General features: G+C 41.7%; 1 protein-coding gene across 7 annotated transcripts in view; it reads right to left on the bottom strand.

The window, feature by feature from the left end:
• Positions 1-20,864, bottom strand: part of tns1b (tensin 1b) — a 167,291-nt gene that overhangs the window by 101,075 nt on the left and 45,352 nt on the right. For 6 of the 7 annotated variants that reach the window (XM_030080373.1, XM_030080371.1, XM_030080368.1 and 3 more), the window contains exon 3: positions 13,846-13,883. In XM_030080373.1, coding sequence (XP_029936233.1) covers positions 13,846-13,883 — 38 coding nt within the window. Of the gene's footprint in view, positions 1-584; positions 963-13,845; positions 13,884-20,864 lie in introns of those variants that run through there. The other variant, XM_030080374.1, reaches the window with a different exon arrangement.

The raw sequence follows: 20,864 nt of genomic DNA, 5'->3' as shown, positions 1-20,864 counted from the left end.
AAGAGAACAGAACAGAACAGAACAGAACAGAACAGAACAGAACAGAACAGAACAGAACAGAACAGAACAGAAGAGAGGAGAAGAGAGGAGAAGGGAGGACACGCGCCGCCACTGTCATTCCACCACTGCCTTGGGCCACGGACCACAAAACATGGTCAAGCCAAGGAGACCACACACAGACACACACACACACACACTACAACAGACACAAGCGGTGCTCATTATAACACTCTCACACACAAAGTCTGCACTAATACGGCAATACCCAGCAGAGGAATGTATTGTACAAATAAAAATGCTAACAGTCCACACATGACACAGAAATGCACAAAAACTGCACACATCATACTAGTTCAGTGCCTAGGACAGGATGAATGCTATACATCTCTTCTGGACATGTAACCCAGCAGGTCACACACACATGGCTGCAAGCACATACACACTGTACATACTGTACATACGGAGTCACATCTCAGAACACTTAAAGCTTTCTGTTTCTCCCGCATGATCAAGCAAATCCAAGGCTTCCTGCTAAACTGTCCAAATACCAGACCAATCGACACACACCAGCTCTCATCCCTTACCTGAAACACTGCGGTGGCCATCCTGTCTCCGTGTGTGTGTGTGTGTATGTCTCTCGCTTTCACTCTTTGGTTTTCCCCGTCTAGCTGTGTTTTAGTGCTGCATTGTCCTTTTTTTTCCCTCCGTGCAGCGGCAGAGAGGCAGCTGGGCTTTCTCCGCACTCCGTCCAGATGGCTAAAGCTAAATCCACTCACTGTTACCTTGGTGCAGCACGGAGAGCTACGGCTGTACAAGTGTGTATGTGTGAGAGAGAGAAAGAGTCGGTGTGTGTGTGTGTGTGTGTGTGTGTGTGTGTTTCAGGCTTCACTGAGCTACAGGCAAATAGCTGTGATACTCTGGCTCTCACTCACTTACTCTCTCCTGCTCTCCCTCCCTCCTCCTCTCTCTTGCTCTCTCTCTCCTTCTCACTTACTGGTTGTCTCTCTCTCTCTCTCTCTCTCTCTCTCTCTCTCTCTCTCTCTCTCTCTCTCTCTCTCACTCTCTCTCTCTCCTTGCTTTGCTGCATGAAAATGAGCATAAAAATGTCTTCAGAGTCTTTGTACAACTGAGAGAGTGGGTAGATACTGTAGAAGTGACGCCAAAGGCAAATCTTAACACCCCACAACTGGAAACAGCGCAGTGCAGCGCAGAATAAGCTGGGAAAGTCTGGCTATGGGCTATTGCTATTGCTCTCTCTCTCTCTCTCTTTCTCTCTCTCTCTCTCTCTCTCTCTCTCTCTTTCGTGCAGTTTCTCCTCCCTCTTATTCAGTCAATCTCCACCCTCCTCCTGAGCAATGAGACACAAGAGAAGTGAATAAGAAGAAAAATAGATTGAACTGAATTTCCCATGGAGATCGGGGGAATGGGACTTGGGGGTGTCATTTCTTCCTCTGTTCATTCTCTCTCCTCTCTCTCTCTGTCTTTCTCACACACTCACACTCTCTCTTTCTCTCTCTTTCCTCACTCATTCTTCATTCTCTCCTTGTTATCAGGTTCTCAAGTTACCGGTTAAAGATGAGTTAACTCCCTCTCTCCCTCCCTCTCTCGCCGCCCCTGCCTCTCTCACCCTCTCTTTCTCTCTTTCTCCAGCTGCAAAAAGGGGAGAGGGAGCACCATGAATGAATCCATTGAGTTTATGGTAACTCCAAAGTCAAACAATGTCAACGGCAGCGAGGAGATACATACTTGTCAGTCACCAACTCATTATGTAATCACACACTCTGGCCCCTTTTTCAACTCAAAATGCCACCATATCTTGTTGCTGTTCATTCTGATTCCAAGAATTTGCTGTGTTTTAATATGCTGATATGAACTGAAATAGGAAAAAAATGTTCCGAGTCTGCCTTGTTTTTGGCATGATAGCCTGACTGCTAATTTGTTTCTAGATTGGCTACAACCCTAAATCATTTGGAGTGGAGGGTGTGTGTGTGTGTGTTTGTGTGTGTGTGTGTGTGTGTGTGTGTGTGTGTGTTGGGGGGACTAGAGGAAAAGAACAGAGTGGAGGACACTAGAGTAAAGCAGAGCAGAGCTTATCTTTAATATTCCCAAAGGGCAATTTAGATTAAAATAGGAGTCCGTAAAAGTAAACACACAACATAAATCAATGCAAGAGCAATACACAACTGCTTTCAGGTACAGTATAATGTGATGTACCCAAAAGAAGTGCAGGCAGCAGCTCTGCTTGTTTACATATGTACTGTCTTGAGTTAGTTAATCCACAATACACTGATTGTCTATGGGAAGCCCCTTTTCTAATAATAGTATTTGTACTAGTACAGTCCTGGGTTTCTCTGGACAGTTTTAGTGAGTGTTGGCAGGGAAATTTCAATATTGCATTGAATATAGGAACAAAATGTTTCAAATCCCAAATAATGTTGGTGATTTAGCATTTTTAATCCATGGATTCCCCTCTTATGCTTTCATCCTAAATAAGGTTTTTAATTTATACAGAAAAATAAGGTCCATGGTTAATATAAGCCCATTATTACACTTCATGTGCTCTGCTCTGTGGCTGTGAGTCAAATTTGTTTGCACCTCTGTCAAGATTACACTTGCTACTGACACTGCCATAACCACACTGGTCAGTCTCAGGAGAGATTGTGAGTTAGCTGCTGGAATGCACGAGGACAGCCTGGCCAGATGAGTGGATAAGCAGAGGAAGCTGGTGATGATGTGATGTCGGCAAAATGCAACCAACTGTTATAGTTAATTTTAGCCTAACGTTTGCTTTCTGCCATAAGGTGTGGTTGCAAAAATCAAAACAAGTGTATGGTTTGAGGAGATAATAATGGTGGAAAAATGTCCAATGTATATCTGCTAAGGGAACCTACAGTCAAAGTAAATGAGTGAGTTGGCCTATGAAAACATGTCGTCACTAGAGCTCTCTATTGTGTGGACACTAAGGCAGGTAACCAGTATAGGGAACACAGACATAGGTCTAACCTGTAATTGTTATGATGAAGGTAGTCCAGCCAGACTTTGTGACATTTCACGTCAATTTCCATCACCTCACCATCTAATGTTCAGTATCAAACAAAGGGACATTATTAAAGCCTGTGTGGTACAAATTTGAAGCATATTATTTATTATGCCTCAACATGGAAAGAATGGCCATTCACTTTGATGTTGCTCATAAGTAATTACACGGAAGGTAGCTCTAAAAGTAACACCTTCGCTGAAGTCGTGTTCACCAGATGTCGGCTCAGTAAGCGTTATTTAATTCGCTATTAATGACAGGGGCCAGGAAGGAAGGGCGGCATGCCAGAGAGGCGACATATGGTTTATGGTAGCAAAACAACATGGTTGTTTATGTCAGTGTGTGCACACCTTTAATGTAGGGCCCAGTCTGCACTCTGGAGACGGAAATTCCCTTGTTACTTGGTGTGCTTTTGCCAAAGAGTATGTGTGTACCTGTGTGTATGTGTGTGGGTGTTTACTTACAGTTGTGCACATCCATGCTCACAACAATGTGATCGTGTACACCAACTGTTGCATCTCTGCATGTTAGGGCTTAGGAAGGGTGGGAAAATATCTGCGGGTGTTTGAGGCTAATATGTTCTCTTAGTCTGGCCTATTTCCTGTGTCCTGGCTTTTATTACCCTCATGATCCCATGGCTGCTGCCTGTAATCAGCACTGACAGTGCCAGAGCCAACCATCAGACAGGAGAAACGGAGGTATGGAGAGTCCTAGTGGCTCAATTTGCTAACTTGCATACCATGTAGTCACCACTCTATGTCAGGGAAGGAGGGGGGGGGGTCTACTGATATTCCCAGCATCAGTTACAGTAAACCTTACTTTTTTCAAAATGGATCACACTGATAGATGTGTGAATATGATGATGTATGGACCCATTGTACTGTAATTGTTCTGTGTTTGCTTGTTTTGGACTAAAAGACTATCAGGCAGGATGATTAATATGTTTCTTTTTACATTTTCTAGCACTGAAGTTAATCTTCAAGCACAGCAGTGCTGCAAGAATGTAAGGGACACGCTGCTGGTTTGATTCCAGACCTTCCTGCCTCTACATCTCTTCACTGGAGCAGCTAAGAAAATATATATGCAAGAGTGAGAAGGAGACTTTGGCAGGATCAGGATGTATCAGGGAAAACCCAAACTAGCCCATCTATCTCTTACTGAAATACAACCCAGTACATGGGCATGTGGCAGATGAGTTAGTGTGGCAGTTGCCTGTTGGGATATTGTGTCTTCTATGGACCTGGCATACAGAAGACTGAAATAGACTGGGTAAGAGAGCAAGACAGGCATGGGGGGAGAGAGCAATTTTTGTCCAAATCCAATCAGTGGTGTCAAACATATCCTAGCTGACAAGCCAAAAAAAAAGTGAAAGATGCTCAGCCCTGTTTGGGTCAATCAGTGTAATTTTGAAAGTGTCCCAACATAGAGGTGAGATATGTCATTCGTCAAAGTTTTGTCCAAATTCAATGAAATATCATGCGTTGTTGGGAAGACAGATGGATGAACAGACAAGTGGAGCGAGGCCAATCAATAGCCCTCCACCGATTTCCACTGATCACTAAGGGCACAATGACAGGGAGAGGAGAGAGAGAAAGAAAAAGAACAGACTCAAAGAGCAATAGGGAAAGAGTGACATAAAAACAAACAAAAAAAAAAAAAACGATATTAGGACAGGGGAAAAAAGACAGGGATGGAGAGAGAGTCCTGTCTCATGAGTCTGACTCAGGTTTTCCCAGCAGCAGCGGAGCAGAGGAGAGCAGCGCAGATCATTGTCCCTCAGCACCCAGTGGAACGTTGCACCAACGCCCATGCAGCAGTGGACTGAATTCAACATGAATTTTTCAGCTGGATGATTAGGCAGCTGCAACCCTGAGACTTTGGACGCAGGTTTTGGACCAGAAAGTGCCACTATGAATCCACGAACAAGCTGGAAAGTCTGCGCTGGGAAAATGAATAAATAACACTCTTTCAACTACTAGTGCACAGGTGCCCATGAGCAAGGCACTGCAGCTGTTTGCGCATGACTGTACTGGCACTGGGCAGGGACTTGATGTTAATGTGTGTGGCTGCATGAGCATGAAGCCAGGTGGTGCTGGGAAAAGTGGTTGTTTGACCAGCAAAACCTCCATGGATAAATAAAGGTTTAAGAACATGTTTTGTAGGGCAATGAAATTAAATCTCATGTAATTTATTTGATTGTATGTTGTATCAAGCCCTGCCCTCCCCTTGCTTCTTCCATTTCCAACTTCCACACTTGGCCCATTGTTGACATTCTTTCCAGCAACTCTTGATTACTCCATCATGTTAAAGGTTGGGCGTTCCTGTTTGTTTTCTCTGCTGTCTCTATGCACATGGCACTACCAAGCAGTTACTAAACACAGTACATGGCCACATTTCCTTGTGTTAGCCATACACTTACACAATGGACAAAGGAAAGAACAGAGAGAGCTGGGAGACTAGTGTTTATTTGAAGTTCACAAGTCAGTGTGCCTCTATTTTTTGTGTTCAGCTCACATTTTCTCAAGCTGGAGGCTCAGACCATTTGAACACTGGTTTACCATGCTGATCAGCAGTTCATTGCAGCAGAGTGAGCTGTGTGAAAGGATAAAGTGAAAGCCCTCTCAGTTCACAACTAGTACTCAGCACTGCTCCTGCTAAATAGAGCTCAACAACTGGGCCCTCTAGACAAAGGCACTGCTGCAGCCAATTGTCAGAGATCAGGAGATCTCTGCATATGATGTCTCTGACCACAAATCTTTAGACATAGACAGTGAAGCACTCTCATGCTAACGATGGTCTGGATGTTACATCCTGTAATTGAGAAAAGACATCATTCCTGATTCAGTTAGAACCACAAAACACAGGCCATATGATTTATCCCGTGCTTTTGTTGTTAACGGGCTGCAAACGCATGTTGCTATGGGGAGGAGGGGAATGCAGCGAGCATGTGTCCTATCCTGTGACTGCTAATTCAATTGGCTTCAGAGCTTTTGGCCAGTTCAGTGTTTTTGTGATCAGACTGGGAGCTGGTTACTTGAAAATACTGTACATCCAGATATCATGGCAAAGACCCAGTGGAAATTTTTGCTTGCGACCCCACCCCACCCATCTCATGTTTGCTGTTACTAGCCCCCGCCCTCAAACCATCACACTGCTATGACTTACTTAGAGATCATTTCCTGCATGTTTTCTCAACAGGAGCTCACCCCCTCTTCTGCTCTCCTTCCTAATTCCCATTCCTCACTCTCTGCTGGGTTGCCACTACATGGAAAAGGAAGGAAGTTATTAATGTTGTTACTGGGATTCAATCCCATGCCGACATCTTTGAAACTTCATAGGCTGGGGTTATGTAATGCTTCCCATATATCAGAAGACATTTGAGGAAAAAAATGTGTTGCTATGGATTGTGTTGTGTGCTGTTAATGGCTTGTCTCAGTTTTTTCAATCTCTAGTCTTTCCCTCACAATGTTACTAAAAAATCCTAAATCCTCATGACAGCTAAAAACTACTTTGGGAGAGCAGACCAGCAGTACGACAGCGGAGGGCACCAACAAAACCTTCAGTTTAGCAATGTCACGGAAGTCATCAATATGAGTCAGAGAAAGCAAACTCGTGGTTTTTGCTGGTTAGTCAAGATTTGATAAATGATTGTTATTCAGTGTCATGAGAGACCACAAATTGAAGTGAAAGGTCCAGCGCAATGAGAACCACATTTTGCAATGTCATGGTAGAATTTTACAAAGGGACGGTTATTGTGAAGATACACAAATTGTTGTAAGTGTTAGTGAAAAACTCTGTTTGGTTGTCAGCAGAATCAAACAGATGTTGAATACCAATCTACTGCAAATTATGTCACATTCAACAAGGTTTGCTGGGTTTGCTGGGTGGGGCTTTCACACCTATAGGCTTTGTATCATCTGGCCATCAGAACAGAAAGATTCTCCTTTTGTTAAAAATGAATATCACACTTTTCTTGATTGAGTTAAAATCACTTCCCTGGATCTTTAAGCACAGGTCAAGACTGTTACTGGATCCTGGAAAGTTTTTAAAAAGTAGAGTAAATGAACTTAGTTTGAATGGAGTGCTTTGTTGCGCGAGCATGCACAGGAAAGAAACTACAAGTCATAACGACCTCTGGCAACTATCCCTCCAAGCTTTTGCTCTGCCATTGTAAGCAGAAAACTGAAATCCCTTATGTCCGCTCCCACTCCATTGCCAAAGCCATTACTCGGGTAAACTCTATAGGATCATGAAAAAGCTTCGCTGGTGCTGCACAGCAACGACACAGCTTTCCAATTAATGCCTGTGTGATAAATCAGCCCCGACGGCAATGTACGGTATCTGAGCAAAGTCACTAGAGCAGGAGGCAAGGGAGAGTCTGCCAAATGATCATGACAGCTGCTGCTACTGCTGAGGGGTAAAGGCTGTAAAAGACAGAATGGGGTTGGAGGGCAAGGAAGAATCTTCCAAGTTCATGTTCCAAAGTAAAGGGGGCAAATCAATATCCTGCAACACTGTTGAAACAAAGGCACAGAAAATACCTGCCACCCAATATCTTGTTGATTGTCTTCTTTGTGATACTGATAATCCTGATCCTCAAAGGGAAATTTGCATTTTGTCCTCTACAAGGGTGTCAGAGGCTCAGCTCCCCTGAAGCTGGTAGGGATTCAGCGTCTTGCTCAAGAACACTTCAGAAGAGATCTTTGCTGACATGATGGCTGACCCCGATATTCCAGCTGAAGCAAAGTTTCTCCACAGACAAATAAATCCATTCCCTGCTCACCAGGTGAGTCATACGCCAGCAACAAAACCCAATGAACTCTGTCAAAAAAAGCACCTTTCGTGTGTGGACACAGGTGCTTGGATGTGCTGGAGACATGGAGGCAGTAAATAATAAGAAGTAGATGGCATGCCATATTCTCACGCCTAACAAGTGTTTTCAATCTCTAGATGACCACTCAAAAATGTAAAAAATGTGTAACAGTAGTGATTCTCAGGTATATAGTACCAGACTGATGGTATGTAGTTTCAGGCCCAGGACACGACACAAAGGGGAGTAGGTTTGAGTCATGGATTACAAATGGTTTCCAGCTAAATCTGGAACTGACAAACAGCAACATTTGTCACCCTGCAGCTACATTTAAAGGGTTATATAGATAGAGACTCAACTCAAAACTGTTTTTCTGGAGGGCTGCATTCAGCTGCATCAGTTTGACCAGTATCAGTTTGACCTGTACAGAGTTTTGACCATTTAGGCAATGGTATTAAAAAATATATATATGTTACTGTCATACTTTATGAAGCCATTGTCCCCTGCAGGCAGCAGGTTCAGTCTCTTGGAAGTTGCTAATTCAAACTGTTACCAGTGGGGGAAAAAAATGTTCTGAAATAATTTTGGTTTACGCTTTCTGATTGTTATCTTCACGGGCACATGGTGTTTAGTCTTCACCCTCAGTGACCTTTGGCCTGAATATTTATATCTCCCATAGGAGTAATTAAATTCTAAGGTCATAGTTGCTTGCATTTCTCTCTACTTAACACAAAAACAATGGCATGAAACAGAAACAATATTGTCAAGGCACTTCAGTACATAGTAAGGCAATGAGTCAATTAAAAAAAAGTAAATAGCACAGGCTGCACTGGTCAGTCCAATAGAAGATAGCCAGTGTTCCAATTAAACTACAATTTTGAACATGGCTTACCTGTTTCCCTGTAGGGAATCGATTATGATTCCCTAATTATAATTGATTCCCTCTGTTCTTATATAATGTTTTAGTAGTACAAGAATGTACAGGAACAATATCCTGCTCTTCCGGTGGTAAAAACAATTCACAGAATGACATTAGCCATTGGCAGCGTTGCAAAATACAGCTCTTGAGATGAAATTAGAGAAATTAACTAAGGGCTTATAATGGAAATCTGAGCTGACAAAAGTGCACAGTGTGAAATAGCGCGCCAGTACAAAGAAACATTTGATTTTTCATCACTTTCATAATACGCATGGTACAAGAATTTCAGCACCCAAGAAAATGAAAACAAATACAGGGAGGGGAGAATGAAACGTGGATGGATGGATGAAAAGGGGTGGTATTCATGTTCTTCCACTTTGCTTTCTCAGGCCTCCCTTCTCATTAATGGTGAAACACACAGTAGTTTCCCTCTCAAAACACATTCAACATGCAATGAATGATCTGATTTAAGTCGCAGTAATCCATGTCAGGAAACTGGAATTTGTTTAGTCCAAACTGAACTACCGAAATGAGATCAAATCAACCAACATAACAAAAAGTGTTAAACATCAAGTTCAAGTTTATTGATGTATATAGCTCTTCGGCATAATGAGTGTTTTTAAGCAATGAGTTTCCTAAATCTAACAAATCAACAATCAATCGTTACACAAAATGAAGTAATGAAATGATGCACAATGAAACAAAGCAAACCACAAGAGAACTAACAAGCCAACCTAACCTGCATAGCAAACCGTGTCCGATAGCACCAACCACAGTCCTTAAATGAATGCAAGAACAAACTCCCAACAAACAACAAACGAGACCATCATGAAGAAGACTGGCAGGCTCAAATTATTTCTAAACTGCATTTTACTTTGTGCGCCACTGGGTCAGACAGGATATCATGGAAAATCTGAATCATTTCTTTACAGCATAGAAGGAGATTGTTTATGGCACAAAAGGTGGAGCGCACTCTTATTCCAGCACAAATTAGCTCAAGATTTCAGAGTTTTTCATCTGGAGTGAGAGGACAGTGAAGAAATCACATCTTACATGTTCATGATCTTTTGTCAAAGGAGAAGCTGAGAGGGTGATGAAGAGAAGCATCCTCTTTGTAACAGGAAGCAACTGGGTTTATGAGAAATATGGTTTTGCGAAACACAATCATGAACATCATTACTTGTGTGATGTATGTGGCTCCATCCCCATTTCCACCTACCTGTCTGTATTTTTGCATGAAGCTGATATGGGAAGTGAAGGCATCCAGTCATTTCCCCACATTCGTATCCACTTTCCCCACATCCACATTGGCTTTGCAGTTAAGTAAAAAAAAGCTACTGGAAATAACTTTTCGAACCCTGGATGACTCTACCGAGCTGCAGGTACATGATTTATGTCTAAAGATGTCTTTTTAGACCAATTTTGTCAGTGTTGCATCCATTCCATCACACTTGTTAATAAATTAGGCATGCACAGTGAGCACTGCACTCTCCATTGCAAATGAGTCCCGATAGTTTTTTTGTTTCTGAGTGTCATGACTGATCCAAATAGCTTAAATCCTGGAGAGACTGTCCATGGGAAGATTAACATAGCGAAGAATGTAGCGTGTTGAAAAGTAAGAGCAAAAATTAAATCAAATTTTTCTCAAGAGCTCTTCTCAATATTCCATAAAAATCCAGTGGCTACCATACCTAAGTCTGTAATTATCAGACTGACAGACTATTGCTACTTCAAGAATTAACTAATTCTTAAACTAATTTAAAACAAGTCTTTTCAACTCTGTTTCAACAGACAACTGAAGTGAGTGCTAGTAATTATGCAAGATAAATGCAGGTTCAAAGAGCTGTACTTGAGCAATGACCACAGAGCTCCTGCAGGACAGACACAGGAAGGGCAGTGTCTGCCATGGCTACATAAGAGATTGTGAGATTGAAACTAGCGTGAGCAGACAGACGGCTTTAAGCCAGTCCGGGGTTTTACCTTTCCCTTGTGTTTTCACAGCCGTACTGCCTCTTCCTTTCTAAGAAGGTGTCGAATTTGAGCTGAGAAAGGTGGAAATGTGAAAGGGACATGGAAATGGTAGTCGAGATGTACCGCTGGTTTATGTGCAGTACATACACTGTATACTGAAATAGATCAGGATTCAGGTAAATTTGCTTTGAAATCACTCTTGTCTCTACTTTCAGCTTGAATCAAGGACAATATCTTAACACTATTGGCTCTGTTGACATTATCCAGACTGACATTTTACTGGCAAGATTTGAGGTATTTCTCTCAACCAGTTGTAAGCAAACACATAGAAGCAGCGGGCGAACATGCATGCATGTGCGCACACACAACACATAGTCTCTTGATTAGACACAGGTCTGACCATTTGTTTGCAGTGGCTGGGTTAAATAGAGGCCAAGTGTTAGTCTTATCAAGATAAAAACGGAGATTTATAACTGTGGCGAGTCTTTGTGGAAACTGTCCCAGCTTGAGTTATTACCAGGAGTTGGATTCCTGACACGCAAGATCATATATGAATTTGACTGAACACCAGGCTGGGGGACTGGGGGCGGGGGGTGGTGGGGCAGACAGACGGACGGAAAAGGGCTTCGTCTGATTTCTGCAGTAAATAATTCATAAAACTATACCCAAAGGCCATGCAAGCCTGATTGAGCGCTGATAGTGATCAAGCTTGCCCTTGTCGCGTTACCTCCCTGCATTTTTTAACGTTGGGGTTGTTAGCAAATTGCTTCCTGCCAAAACTATAACATGTTCACTATAAATGTTTAGGAAAGGAAATACTGCTGTGATTTCCGGAAAAGGGAGTTTCACTTTTGTATACAGAATATAGACACTGTGAATGTATTCTGGTGAAATCCTAATTTTTACAGAGCTTCAGTGCTTCAAGAGCTACCCACACAAATTTGACCCTGGACTTCCTGCGATTCAAAAGTTTTCACCAAGCATGTAGTGTACCCATCCATTCATCGCCCTGTTATTATAATACATCAACATCAAAATTTTGAGTGGTTTGTTGTGAGAACAGGGAAAGTGCACTGAGAGATTGGCAGTCTATTTAGGGTACCATGTTATTTTAAGTTTGGGTTTGGTATTTATCTTCATTTGGGCCCTGTCACACACGCCCAATACACACAGGGGACCCCGTGTAATTAATGAATTACCCACAACCTCTGTGTTTTGTGAAACACATTCACACAGGGTAATGAGATTCACCGAAACTCATCACTTTCTTTTAGCAAAACAAAAAGTTGGTGCTGAAAATGCACCCGGAGAAAGATAGAAATCATTAGAAAGAAGAAGACGAGGACGAAGACCAAGAAGAGCAAGAAGACCAAGAAGGAGCCAAGACCAAGAAGAAAACAGGCACCAGAAACAAACTCTGAAATTATTCACATTATTATCAAGTGTATTATTATCAAGGGATTATATTCACCAAAGCAGGGTAATTTCAACTGGAATCTTCACATAACACATTGAAGACATGGTAGATTCACATCGGATTGAAATCACCATTAATCTCTACATGTCTTACAAATCACTGGACACCCCCAGGTAATGTTTGTCCTCTGAGAATACATCCTCCAATAGTGAACATTTTCACACTGCCAACTTGTGCAACTACTTTATATAAAGATGCACTATGTAGTATTGAGGGTTGACTGAAATGAGGACTATGAAGACTCTCGTGACAAGCACATGCTAGAAAAAAATAATCACATGATTTCATTGAGACAATCAGTGAGTTAGTCCAACATATGAGAACATATGACATACAAGAACTACGTAGACTCAACAGTTTACGTTACTATTACATGAAATAGTAGTTCTAATGATATTTATCCTCATCAACTTGCAGCTTGTTAATCTACTGGCATGAACAATGTAACATTCCTGTGCAAAGGGACGATGTTAAATGTGCACAGTAACAAGATTCAGCCATTTTGCTTGAAAACTTTCCAGCAGAGGCCTATCTCGCTTTTGTATTTAGTGCGGCTAGTCGGGTCTGCACCCCTGGCATTTCCTGAGTAGTGAGTAAAGGAGGGGAGTGGGCAAAGCTGGCAACTCAGGACCATTTCAATAATGGCTACCAGATGAAGGGTGTGTATGTACTGTATAGCTGTGTGTATGTGTGTGCATTCGTGGAAGTCTTTCAGGTAAGAGTGCTGTAATCCTTCTGTAAATCCCTCATAGCAGTTGCCCCTTTGTGCACACACGCACACACACACACACAGACACACTCACACCCTTCCTTCTGTAACACCCCCACAGGGTATTCAGCCTCACTCTCTGTTCTTCTAAGTGTTCCCTGTCTTTCCAAAAACAAGATGATCATCAAGCAGTGACTCTTTCCAGAGGTCTTTTATTTTTAGACGCAGGGTGATCTCCAAGACGCAAGAGTTCGTCCAATCTAAACACATTCTGGGACAACATGCACTTGTTTAGAGATTCTTCAGATTTTTTGCAGAACAGCAGCACCCACCCACCTCACATCTGCATGCACACACGTGCACATGTACACATACACGCACACACACATACAGCACTGATGTGCAGCCAACTCCGCCTACTGTAAATCATAATATTTCCTCTTGATAAGCTCACATGGATTTTAAAGGGAAAGTTGATATTTTTTAGGAGCCTTTCTCATTTACCGCTAACTAAGGACATTGAAAATATGCATAAAGGTGATGTAATGTGTAAGAAATTATATATGACCACTGAATCAACTCCCTTTAGTTCTAAGCTGTAACAGCTAAGTAATACTGAATAGTCTTTGTGTTGAGTTGGATAGAAACTGTTTTAAACCCACTGCAAACAAACGTTGCCCTAAATTTCTCGCAACTGGCAGCGTAAAAGTGTGTCGATATGAGCAAAGGAAATCAGTCATAAAAACTGAGCATCAAGTATTATCCCGTGATTACCTTAACTTTCTGACACATTGTATTTTTCCACATGGAGAAGTCAACCCATCTGGTTTAACAAACAGTTTAAAAAATCTCAAGTAATATTCATACAAGACAAATATGTTTCTTTCACAGGTAAAACTTTGAAAAAGAGACAAGCTCTTACCTTTACTTCACATTTCTTGTGGCAGGCTATTCGGCACACTGGGGAAAAACGGCGAGAAAGAGAAAATGTCATTAAAATTCACAATTCATCAAAATCTCCCAAATATTATAGAAATATGAAATTCAAAGAGAGTCGCGCAGTATGAATCATGACACGGAATAGTTGACAAGGAGGTATGAAAATGCAAGAGGTTAATTCAAATTCCACAGCGTGTTTGTTCTGTGGTCAAAGTCAAATATTATCTGCTGCTCGCAGGCTGATGCTGTCCAGTGTGAGGGTTGTGCTCTTGGGAAACTGGCTGTGTATCAAAGGCTTAATTCATTATTCTGCTAGGGTGTGGAGCTCTCCAGTTGCTCAACAGCACACCTCAGAGCTTCTAACCACTAAATCTAACTTGAGTGTCTTTGGTTTAATCATCGTTGAGATTCTCACTAGCAGAGTACAGTTCTTTTATACAATTGTACAGCTTTCAATATAAAATGGTGAACTCAGGAACAGCGTGAGACGGTCTTTCTACTGAGGTCGCTCTTGTGAAACGTTGACCTGAGCGAGACGCCGACCTGATTTCTTAGTCACCACGCCGGCCCAGGGCTTTACCACGATGTTTTAGTGAGATGCTTATCAAAAGAACATAGACAAAACTCAAACACACATGGACAAAAAACCTTCCAGATACAGCACCTCATGATCCAGACAAAACATTTTCAGTCTGGTGAGTGTTCAAGACATGGTGTGATGTCTTTCTCTATTCGATTACATATATACAGTACAACGGTTCCAGCCCACCTTCTGACTTCTACTTTGCCACATTAGTTTGTCAGATGAAGTCATTTTCAAGTTTTCCTTCTCTGTGGCACTGTAGTTCGGACCCTGGTAAAACAATTTTCAAGCGTACACAGTTGCTAGAAGTACAGACGCCTATGCACAATTAGCACTACAAATTCTAAGCATTTTAAAGGTCTGGGATAATTTCGGGTCAACATTTAAGTGACCCACATTTTGCCCCCGAATAACTCTATGAAAAACACAGCACTGAAGACCTTTGTCCACTAAGGTTATTGAAAATCAGAAATCAAAAGTCTAGCAAGCCATGAGTGGGTTAAAGAGGAGAGAATTGTACTTTGAATATGAACAAAAAAAACTTTCCATCAAACGAGGTAACAGCTGCTGCTTCTCCATTGAAGTTCAACACGGGTTTTGTCATCCGCCCCCTCAAGCCCTCGGTCTGGACTCCCACTGGGTCTACAAATAAGGGTCAATAGGGGAGAGCACCTGGACCAGCGGCTCATAAATTGTCAGCCACAGCAGATCGCCTCAAAGGACTGAGAATCAAAACACAGCACAGGGCACTGAGGCATAGGCTTTCCAAATAAAGGAGAAGGCTGTATGCTTTTACTGGAACATGCTGCTCCTTATGTAATAAGTTATTCTTCCTGTCCCGAGCCACATTTTTCAAAGAAAGTGTAATATCTTTTGCGATTAGTTAAGTCATTGATTTGAGGTTGGACAATGTCCAGTCCTCACATTGTATGAGTAGAGATCATGTCTGTTATGTTTTGCTACACAATTAGTCCTGGTTTCTGAAGCCTGTATTCCCTCTAGTCTTTGTTCTCCCAAATCTTAAGTATAATCCCTAAACACTTTGTTCCCTCTGATCTATGCTTCCTTAATCATACATTCCTTAAACAATGTTTAAAGAATGTTTAACCCTCTATGTTCACCCACTATATGGGTGAGAAACCAACCTATCACTTCACGTTGTGCTCTTTTAAAGCTGACCCAGCATCTCTCGTTCACTGTAAAGTACGGCAAACAAGATATTTGCACAATTTAGCTGTTCTGGGAAGAATTTACTCTGGTGTGAACATCATATAAGTGCATTTAGTCCTATTACCAACAATACAGGCCTTCAAAATGTGGCAATGTCATTCAGTCACTCATTTTGCTCAGACAGCCAATTCAGCACCTATGGTCTCCAATACAGACCGCAAGCAGGGTTCATATAGAGTCTGGTCTTGTTAATTTACTCCTTTGTAAAGCTCTTTGTAACCATGTTTTGAAAAACGCTATAGAAATAAAGATTATTTTTGTAACAGATTATGGTTATTATCATTATGGGTTAAACATTTAAACTAAATAAGCCATGGACAGCATTAGTTGAACATGTGAAAATTATTGCACAGGTCGGTAACACAAACCTGAAATAGCTTGAGTCTGGTTTGGGGTCAGAGGTTAAGTGTCCATGACAGCTAGAGGTTAACCTAACAGCTACAAGGCCTTAAATCTTGTCCAACAGAGGTCCAACAGATTTTTTTTTTTTTAACCACATGAACACTGGTCCTCATTCACAAGGAATAAGCTAGTATATGGAGGCAAAGCAGCACACAGAGCTGTACCAAGGTTAAAGTGTACACATGGGTCAGGGGGTGGTGTTTAACAGAAACCAAAAACATTTTCAAAATTCTAGTAAAAACCCTCCATCATGTGACTTACATCAGCATTATATTCCAAACTCAAATGGTTTCCTGTGAATCAGAGACATGTATACTGTATCAGCTGAAAAATGTGAAGTAAATTCTCTCTCACAAATACACTGGTGAGCAAACAGAGTTGGCGCTGAAACCACAGAAAGTGAGAAGCTCCCCTTTTAAATATAGAGTGAAAAGAGTAATTACTTCATGGTATATTTAGTTTCTATTTAGGCACTCATGGGACTATATTTGCACTTGGGGGGTAACATTTGAAAGTCAGTTTGACTTCTTAATTAGAGGGCTTCAAATGCGGGTGGCACCATGAAATCCTACCGGCTACACAGTCCCATAAAGACTTGGTTCCCAGGGTCAAACTCAATGCAGTTCTTTTTCATGACAGAGGAGACCAGACAGTCTGTTGCAGAGCACAGATTTACTCCACACTATGACAAAGTCTATGAAAGCAGCAGCCACAAGATAAACACATTACATCATCCTCAATCTGAAACAATGTGCTACAGACGAGGCAGGCGATTCACATTTTTAAGATTATGCAGTGGGTTCTGAAAGGGTTTCGAAAGCTATAGCAGAGCAAGTAGTCCCTCAGTGGAAGTGCAAACTGGAGTTATGAGGTTTCTACACAATAATAAATTATGCATGCAGAGTGATACATAATAATCCATTGTCTTTAGTATGTTTTATGGCATCTCTTTGTACGCTATGTGAGGTCCTGATGTGCTTGTACTACATTCACCAGGATTACACAAAGTATACAAGTGCTTTGGACATTTTGGGAATGGCATAAATCATATGCAATGTTTTCATCATTGTGAACTAAAAAAAAACCACTGAGCTGTTTTTATGATAAGCATAAAAGCCATGTGCCTGTCCAGCAAGACGATGCCCAGGGCTGTTCCCAGCACGTGAGTCCCCAGTAAACAACACTCCTTGAGGCACATGGGAAGGAGGACGACTTCCATATTGGGTGTGAAAGCACCGAGCCCCGAGAGCTGAGCCGAGGTTAGGCTTTACCTTGTTAGGAAGTTTGAGCTTTGGAGAATAAACAGAGCAGAAATATTCCGGGTGGAGGAAAGGAAGACAGGAGGAGACGAGTAGGGCAGTGATGAGGTGAGACGAAACATGAGTAAAGAAGAGGAGAAGAGAAGAGAAGAGAAGAGAAGAGAAGAGAAGAGAAGAGAAGAGAAGAGAGGAGCATGTGTGACATATCAACAAAGATATCCATGGAAAGACTGAACAGTAGGAGGGGGAGCAGTGACTGTGTGCATAAATCAGTGACAAAATGTGAGGACATTAAGCATGGGAGTTGGTCAGAACGAGGAGATGATGAGGAGTGTGGAACGCCAGTTGCTATCTGACTCTGCGTCTGTGGAATGCTCTATGAAGTAGGAGGGAGGAGAGAAAAGGGGGGTAATGGGAGAGAGGTGACTGAGGCTGGGACAGCTTCCTTCCCTTGGTCCCTTGGAATGAGTGTGTACTCCCACAGGGTTGGGCTGAACCCCCTTACAACACTGAACACAATCAAAGGGCAGGGCTGAAGCATTTCCTCTTCCTTCCTTTTCTCCCTCTCTCTCTTGCTCTCTCACTCTCCCTTTCTTTTCCCTGTGCTCTTTCCCCCTCTCTCTTAGCTGCTTGAAAATACCACATCATGAGGTTTCTTTTCCACACTGCTGCATTCACACTCATTTCAACAGCACATCTGCTTTATAATAGAGTATACGGAGGATAAAGACAAACGATGGGTGAGAGGGGATGACGTGCAAAAGAGACTGGGAGCGTGTCCTCCACATGGTATGCGCACCAGCTCAGTGAGCCACTAAAACACTGCATTTAAAATTTTCCTCAAACACCCACCAACCAAATGGCGGTGCATTAACTGTGCAGCTAGTTAAGTGTGGCCACTCTACCATCCTCTGGTAAAAGGGCAAAAGTGAAAAATTGGGATTTTGTGAAAGAGGTCCTATATTCCCAGGTTCTGTGTTCCCTACATGTTTTTTTTTTTGTTTGTTTGTTTGTTTTTTCCAACTGAAACCACCCTGCGTTCTCTCAATCCTATGTTCCCTCAACATAACAAGTTAAAAAATAGTTTCCATGTTCCCTGGTATATTAACAAGATGTATAATCTAGTACATAATATCAGCTTGCCGTAATATCTGGTCAGCTAACTATCACTATCTTGTAAACACACAATTTGCACACTAACTAACAGATACAGTAGAAGCTGTCAGTTTTGGCCAGAAGACTCATGTTAACTCTGGTTGGTTTGTTAAACAAGACTACTGGCAAATAGCTGGTGAACAAGGAGAAAAAAAAACCCAAAAGTGAGTTTAGGTTAACTGATCTGAGCAGATTTTTCAAGCTACAACTCATACAGAATTGTAAGAGGCAAAGCAAGAAACCCTGTTAAATATTCATTATTATTTCAAACAATCAGAATCAAGCAAAGAATGAAGGCAAAGGCTTTGCAATAGAGTAGAGTGAGAATTTTGTAGCTTGGATGCAGAGGGAGTTATCAGAGAGACTCAAGCAGAGAGGAAGCAGAATGCTTATAATATGACTTGACCAAAGAGCATCAACTGCAATTGTTCCACTCTGCTTCAGAACCCACCACACTGCATCTTACCAAGTAGAGAAATGTACATTAAAGAGAATCTATAGAGCAAAATCGACAATGTAGGCTCTGGGTGTATTTAGTAGCACACACTCCACACCCCTACGGACTTTCATGTTATATTAAAAAGAGGGCAGGACCCAGAATTTTGTATTTGGGCCAAAAATGATATCAAGTTTGACCAGTCTATGTCTTCTGACCTGCTCTGTTGTTTAAGCCAATGAGAAAAATGTCTGAGCCAAATGAGAAAAGGAAGGGTGCAGAGGGCCTATGCCTGCTAGGCCCCAGTACTGACACCGCCAGTGGTGTGTGTGTGTGTGTGTGTGTGTGTGTGTGTGTGTGTGTGTGTGTGTGTGTGTGTGTGTGTGTTTATGAGTGTGCTTGTGTGCATTACATGCATGTGTGTGCCTACACACTCTAACACTCTGAATGTGAGTGTCTTGTAGTGCGCTGGAGTTTGTCTGTACTATAATTTCTGTAATTAACAACACTCAGTTGTCACTCCCCAGCATTTGACCTCTTTCCCATAAAGCACTATCACCACTAAGCCCACACATCTTCCCCAGCTGAAACCCCTGCTAGTGTAGGGTTACTGCGGCTGAAACTCCATTCAGCTGGTAAGAGATGACTGAGCGAGGCGGTTTTGACGTGGGAGATTCCCGTAAAACAGTTTGAAGCGGAGCGGACCATAATGCAGAGCGGGAGATCCCCTGGAAGCATGGGAGTTTGTTTGTCCTGAAATGTCAGTTCACGTCAGTTTTTCTGTGTGGCGTGTTGTTTTCTTCTTTTTGACAAAACATAACTTCTGTTTATTTACCTCTGAATCAATTTTGTTTTGTATCAACCATGCGGCACAATCTGAATTTGTTTGGTTGAAACAGATGTTTCCCGTGATACGCACAGCAGCCCGGGCTACCAAAAAACACCACATGTTGAGATGCAAATATAACAGGAAGAGTCAGTGTGACAACATAACAATAACACTGGTTCCCTATTTATTTTATATCAGGGATAAAAATGCATGACGGCCAGTAGTTTCACATGTGGAAAGCAAAGTCTACACATTTTAAATCCATGCTGCTAATCTGCAAGGGATGGTGTTGTGCAGATGGACAGAGGTGCAGCACTGATGGGTGGGGGCATCCAGTTTTTTGGGGTGAAAGACTCTACTGCCCCCTAGTGGTTAGTAATGAAAGCTGCAGGAGGAAAACAGATAAACAGCATTTGGATTTTTTTTTTTTTTTTTTTTTTTTTTTGCATTATTGGATTATGCCTGATATACCTGACACTTGTGCTTGTGGGCAACATAATTATTATACTTACTATCATTTATTCATTTTTGGTACTTTATGTGTTGGGTAACCATGGGCCAATCAAACCTATTGAAAACACTGTATTGTTTAAATTGCATAAACTGATAATTGCCTCATGTCACACAATGTGAAAAAGTCAACAAATTATTTGATTTTACTGAAATTAAAATTTGTTGTTTGTATTGTTACTGGCACTAGTATTGGTACAGTCAGAATTGAAAAATATTTAACATGTCATCACAGGAGATATTTGACATTTTCAATCTACTGACTATGACCATAATTATGAATGAATTTGAACATAATTTTAGTCAGATATAGACAGTCTACAACAGATACAGACTTTAGGTCTCAATAAGAAGAATGTATATGCTTGGGATCATGCACGGCAAATTTAAACCATCATGTTTCCTTTTGTATAAAACTTAAAATTAGGAGAATGACTGTAATGTGATTGCTGTGATTACATACAGAATAAACAAATAAAGAACTGAGAAGACAAATATGATTTTCCTACATAGCTTTAAGATGTGTGTGTGTGTGCGTGTGTGTGTGTGTGTGTGTGTGTGTGTGTGTGTGTGTGTGTGTGTGTGTGTGTGTGTGTGT

Source organism: Myripristis murdjan, chromosome 21 (genome assembly GCF_902150065.1).
Source record: "Myripristis murdjan chromosome 21, fMyrMur1.1, whole genome shotgun sequence".
Lineage (NCBI taxonomy): Eukaryota > Metazoa > Chordata > Actinopteri > Holocentriformes > Holocentridae > Myripristis > Myripristis murdjan.
The sequence above is the reverse complement of the archived record's forward strand: the minus strand, read 5'-3'. Positions and strand labels throughout refer to the sequence as shown.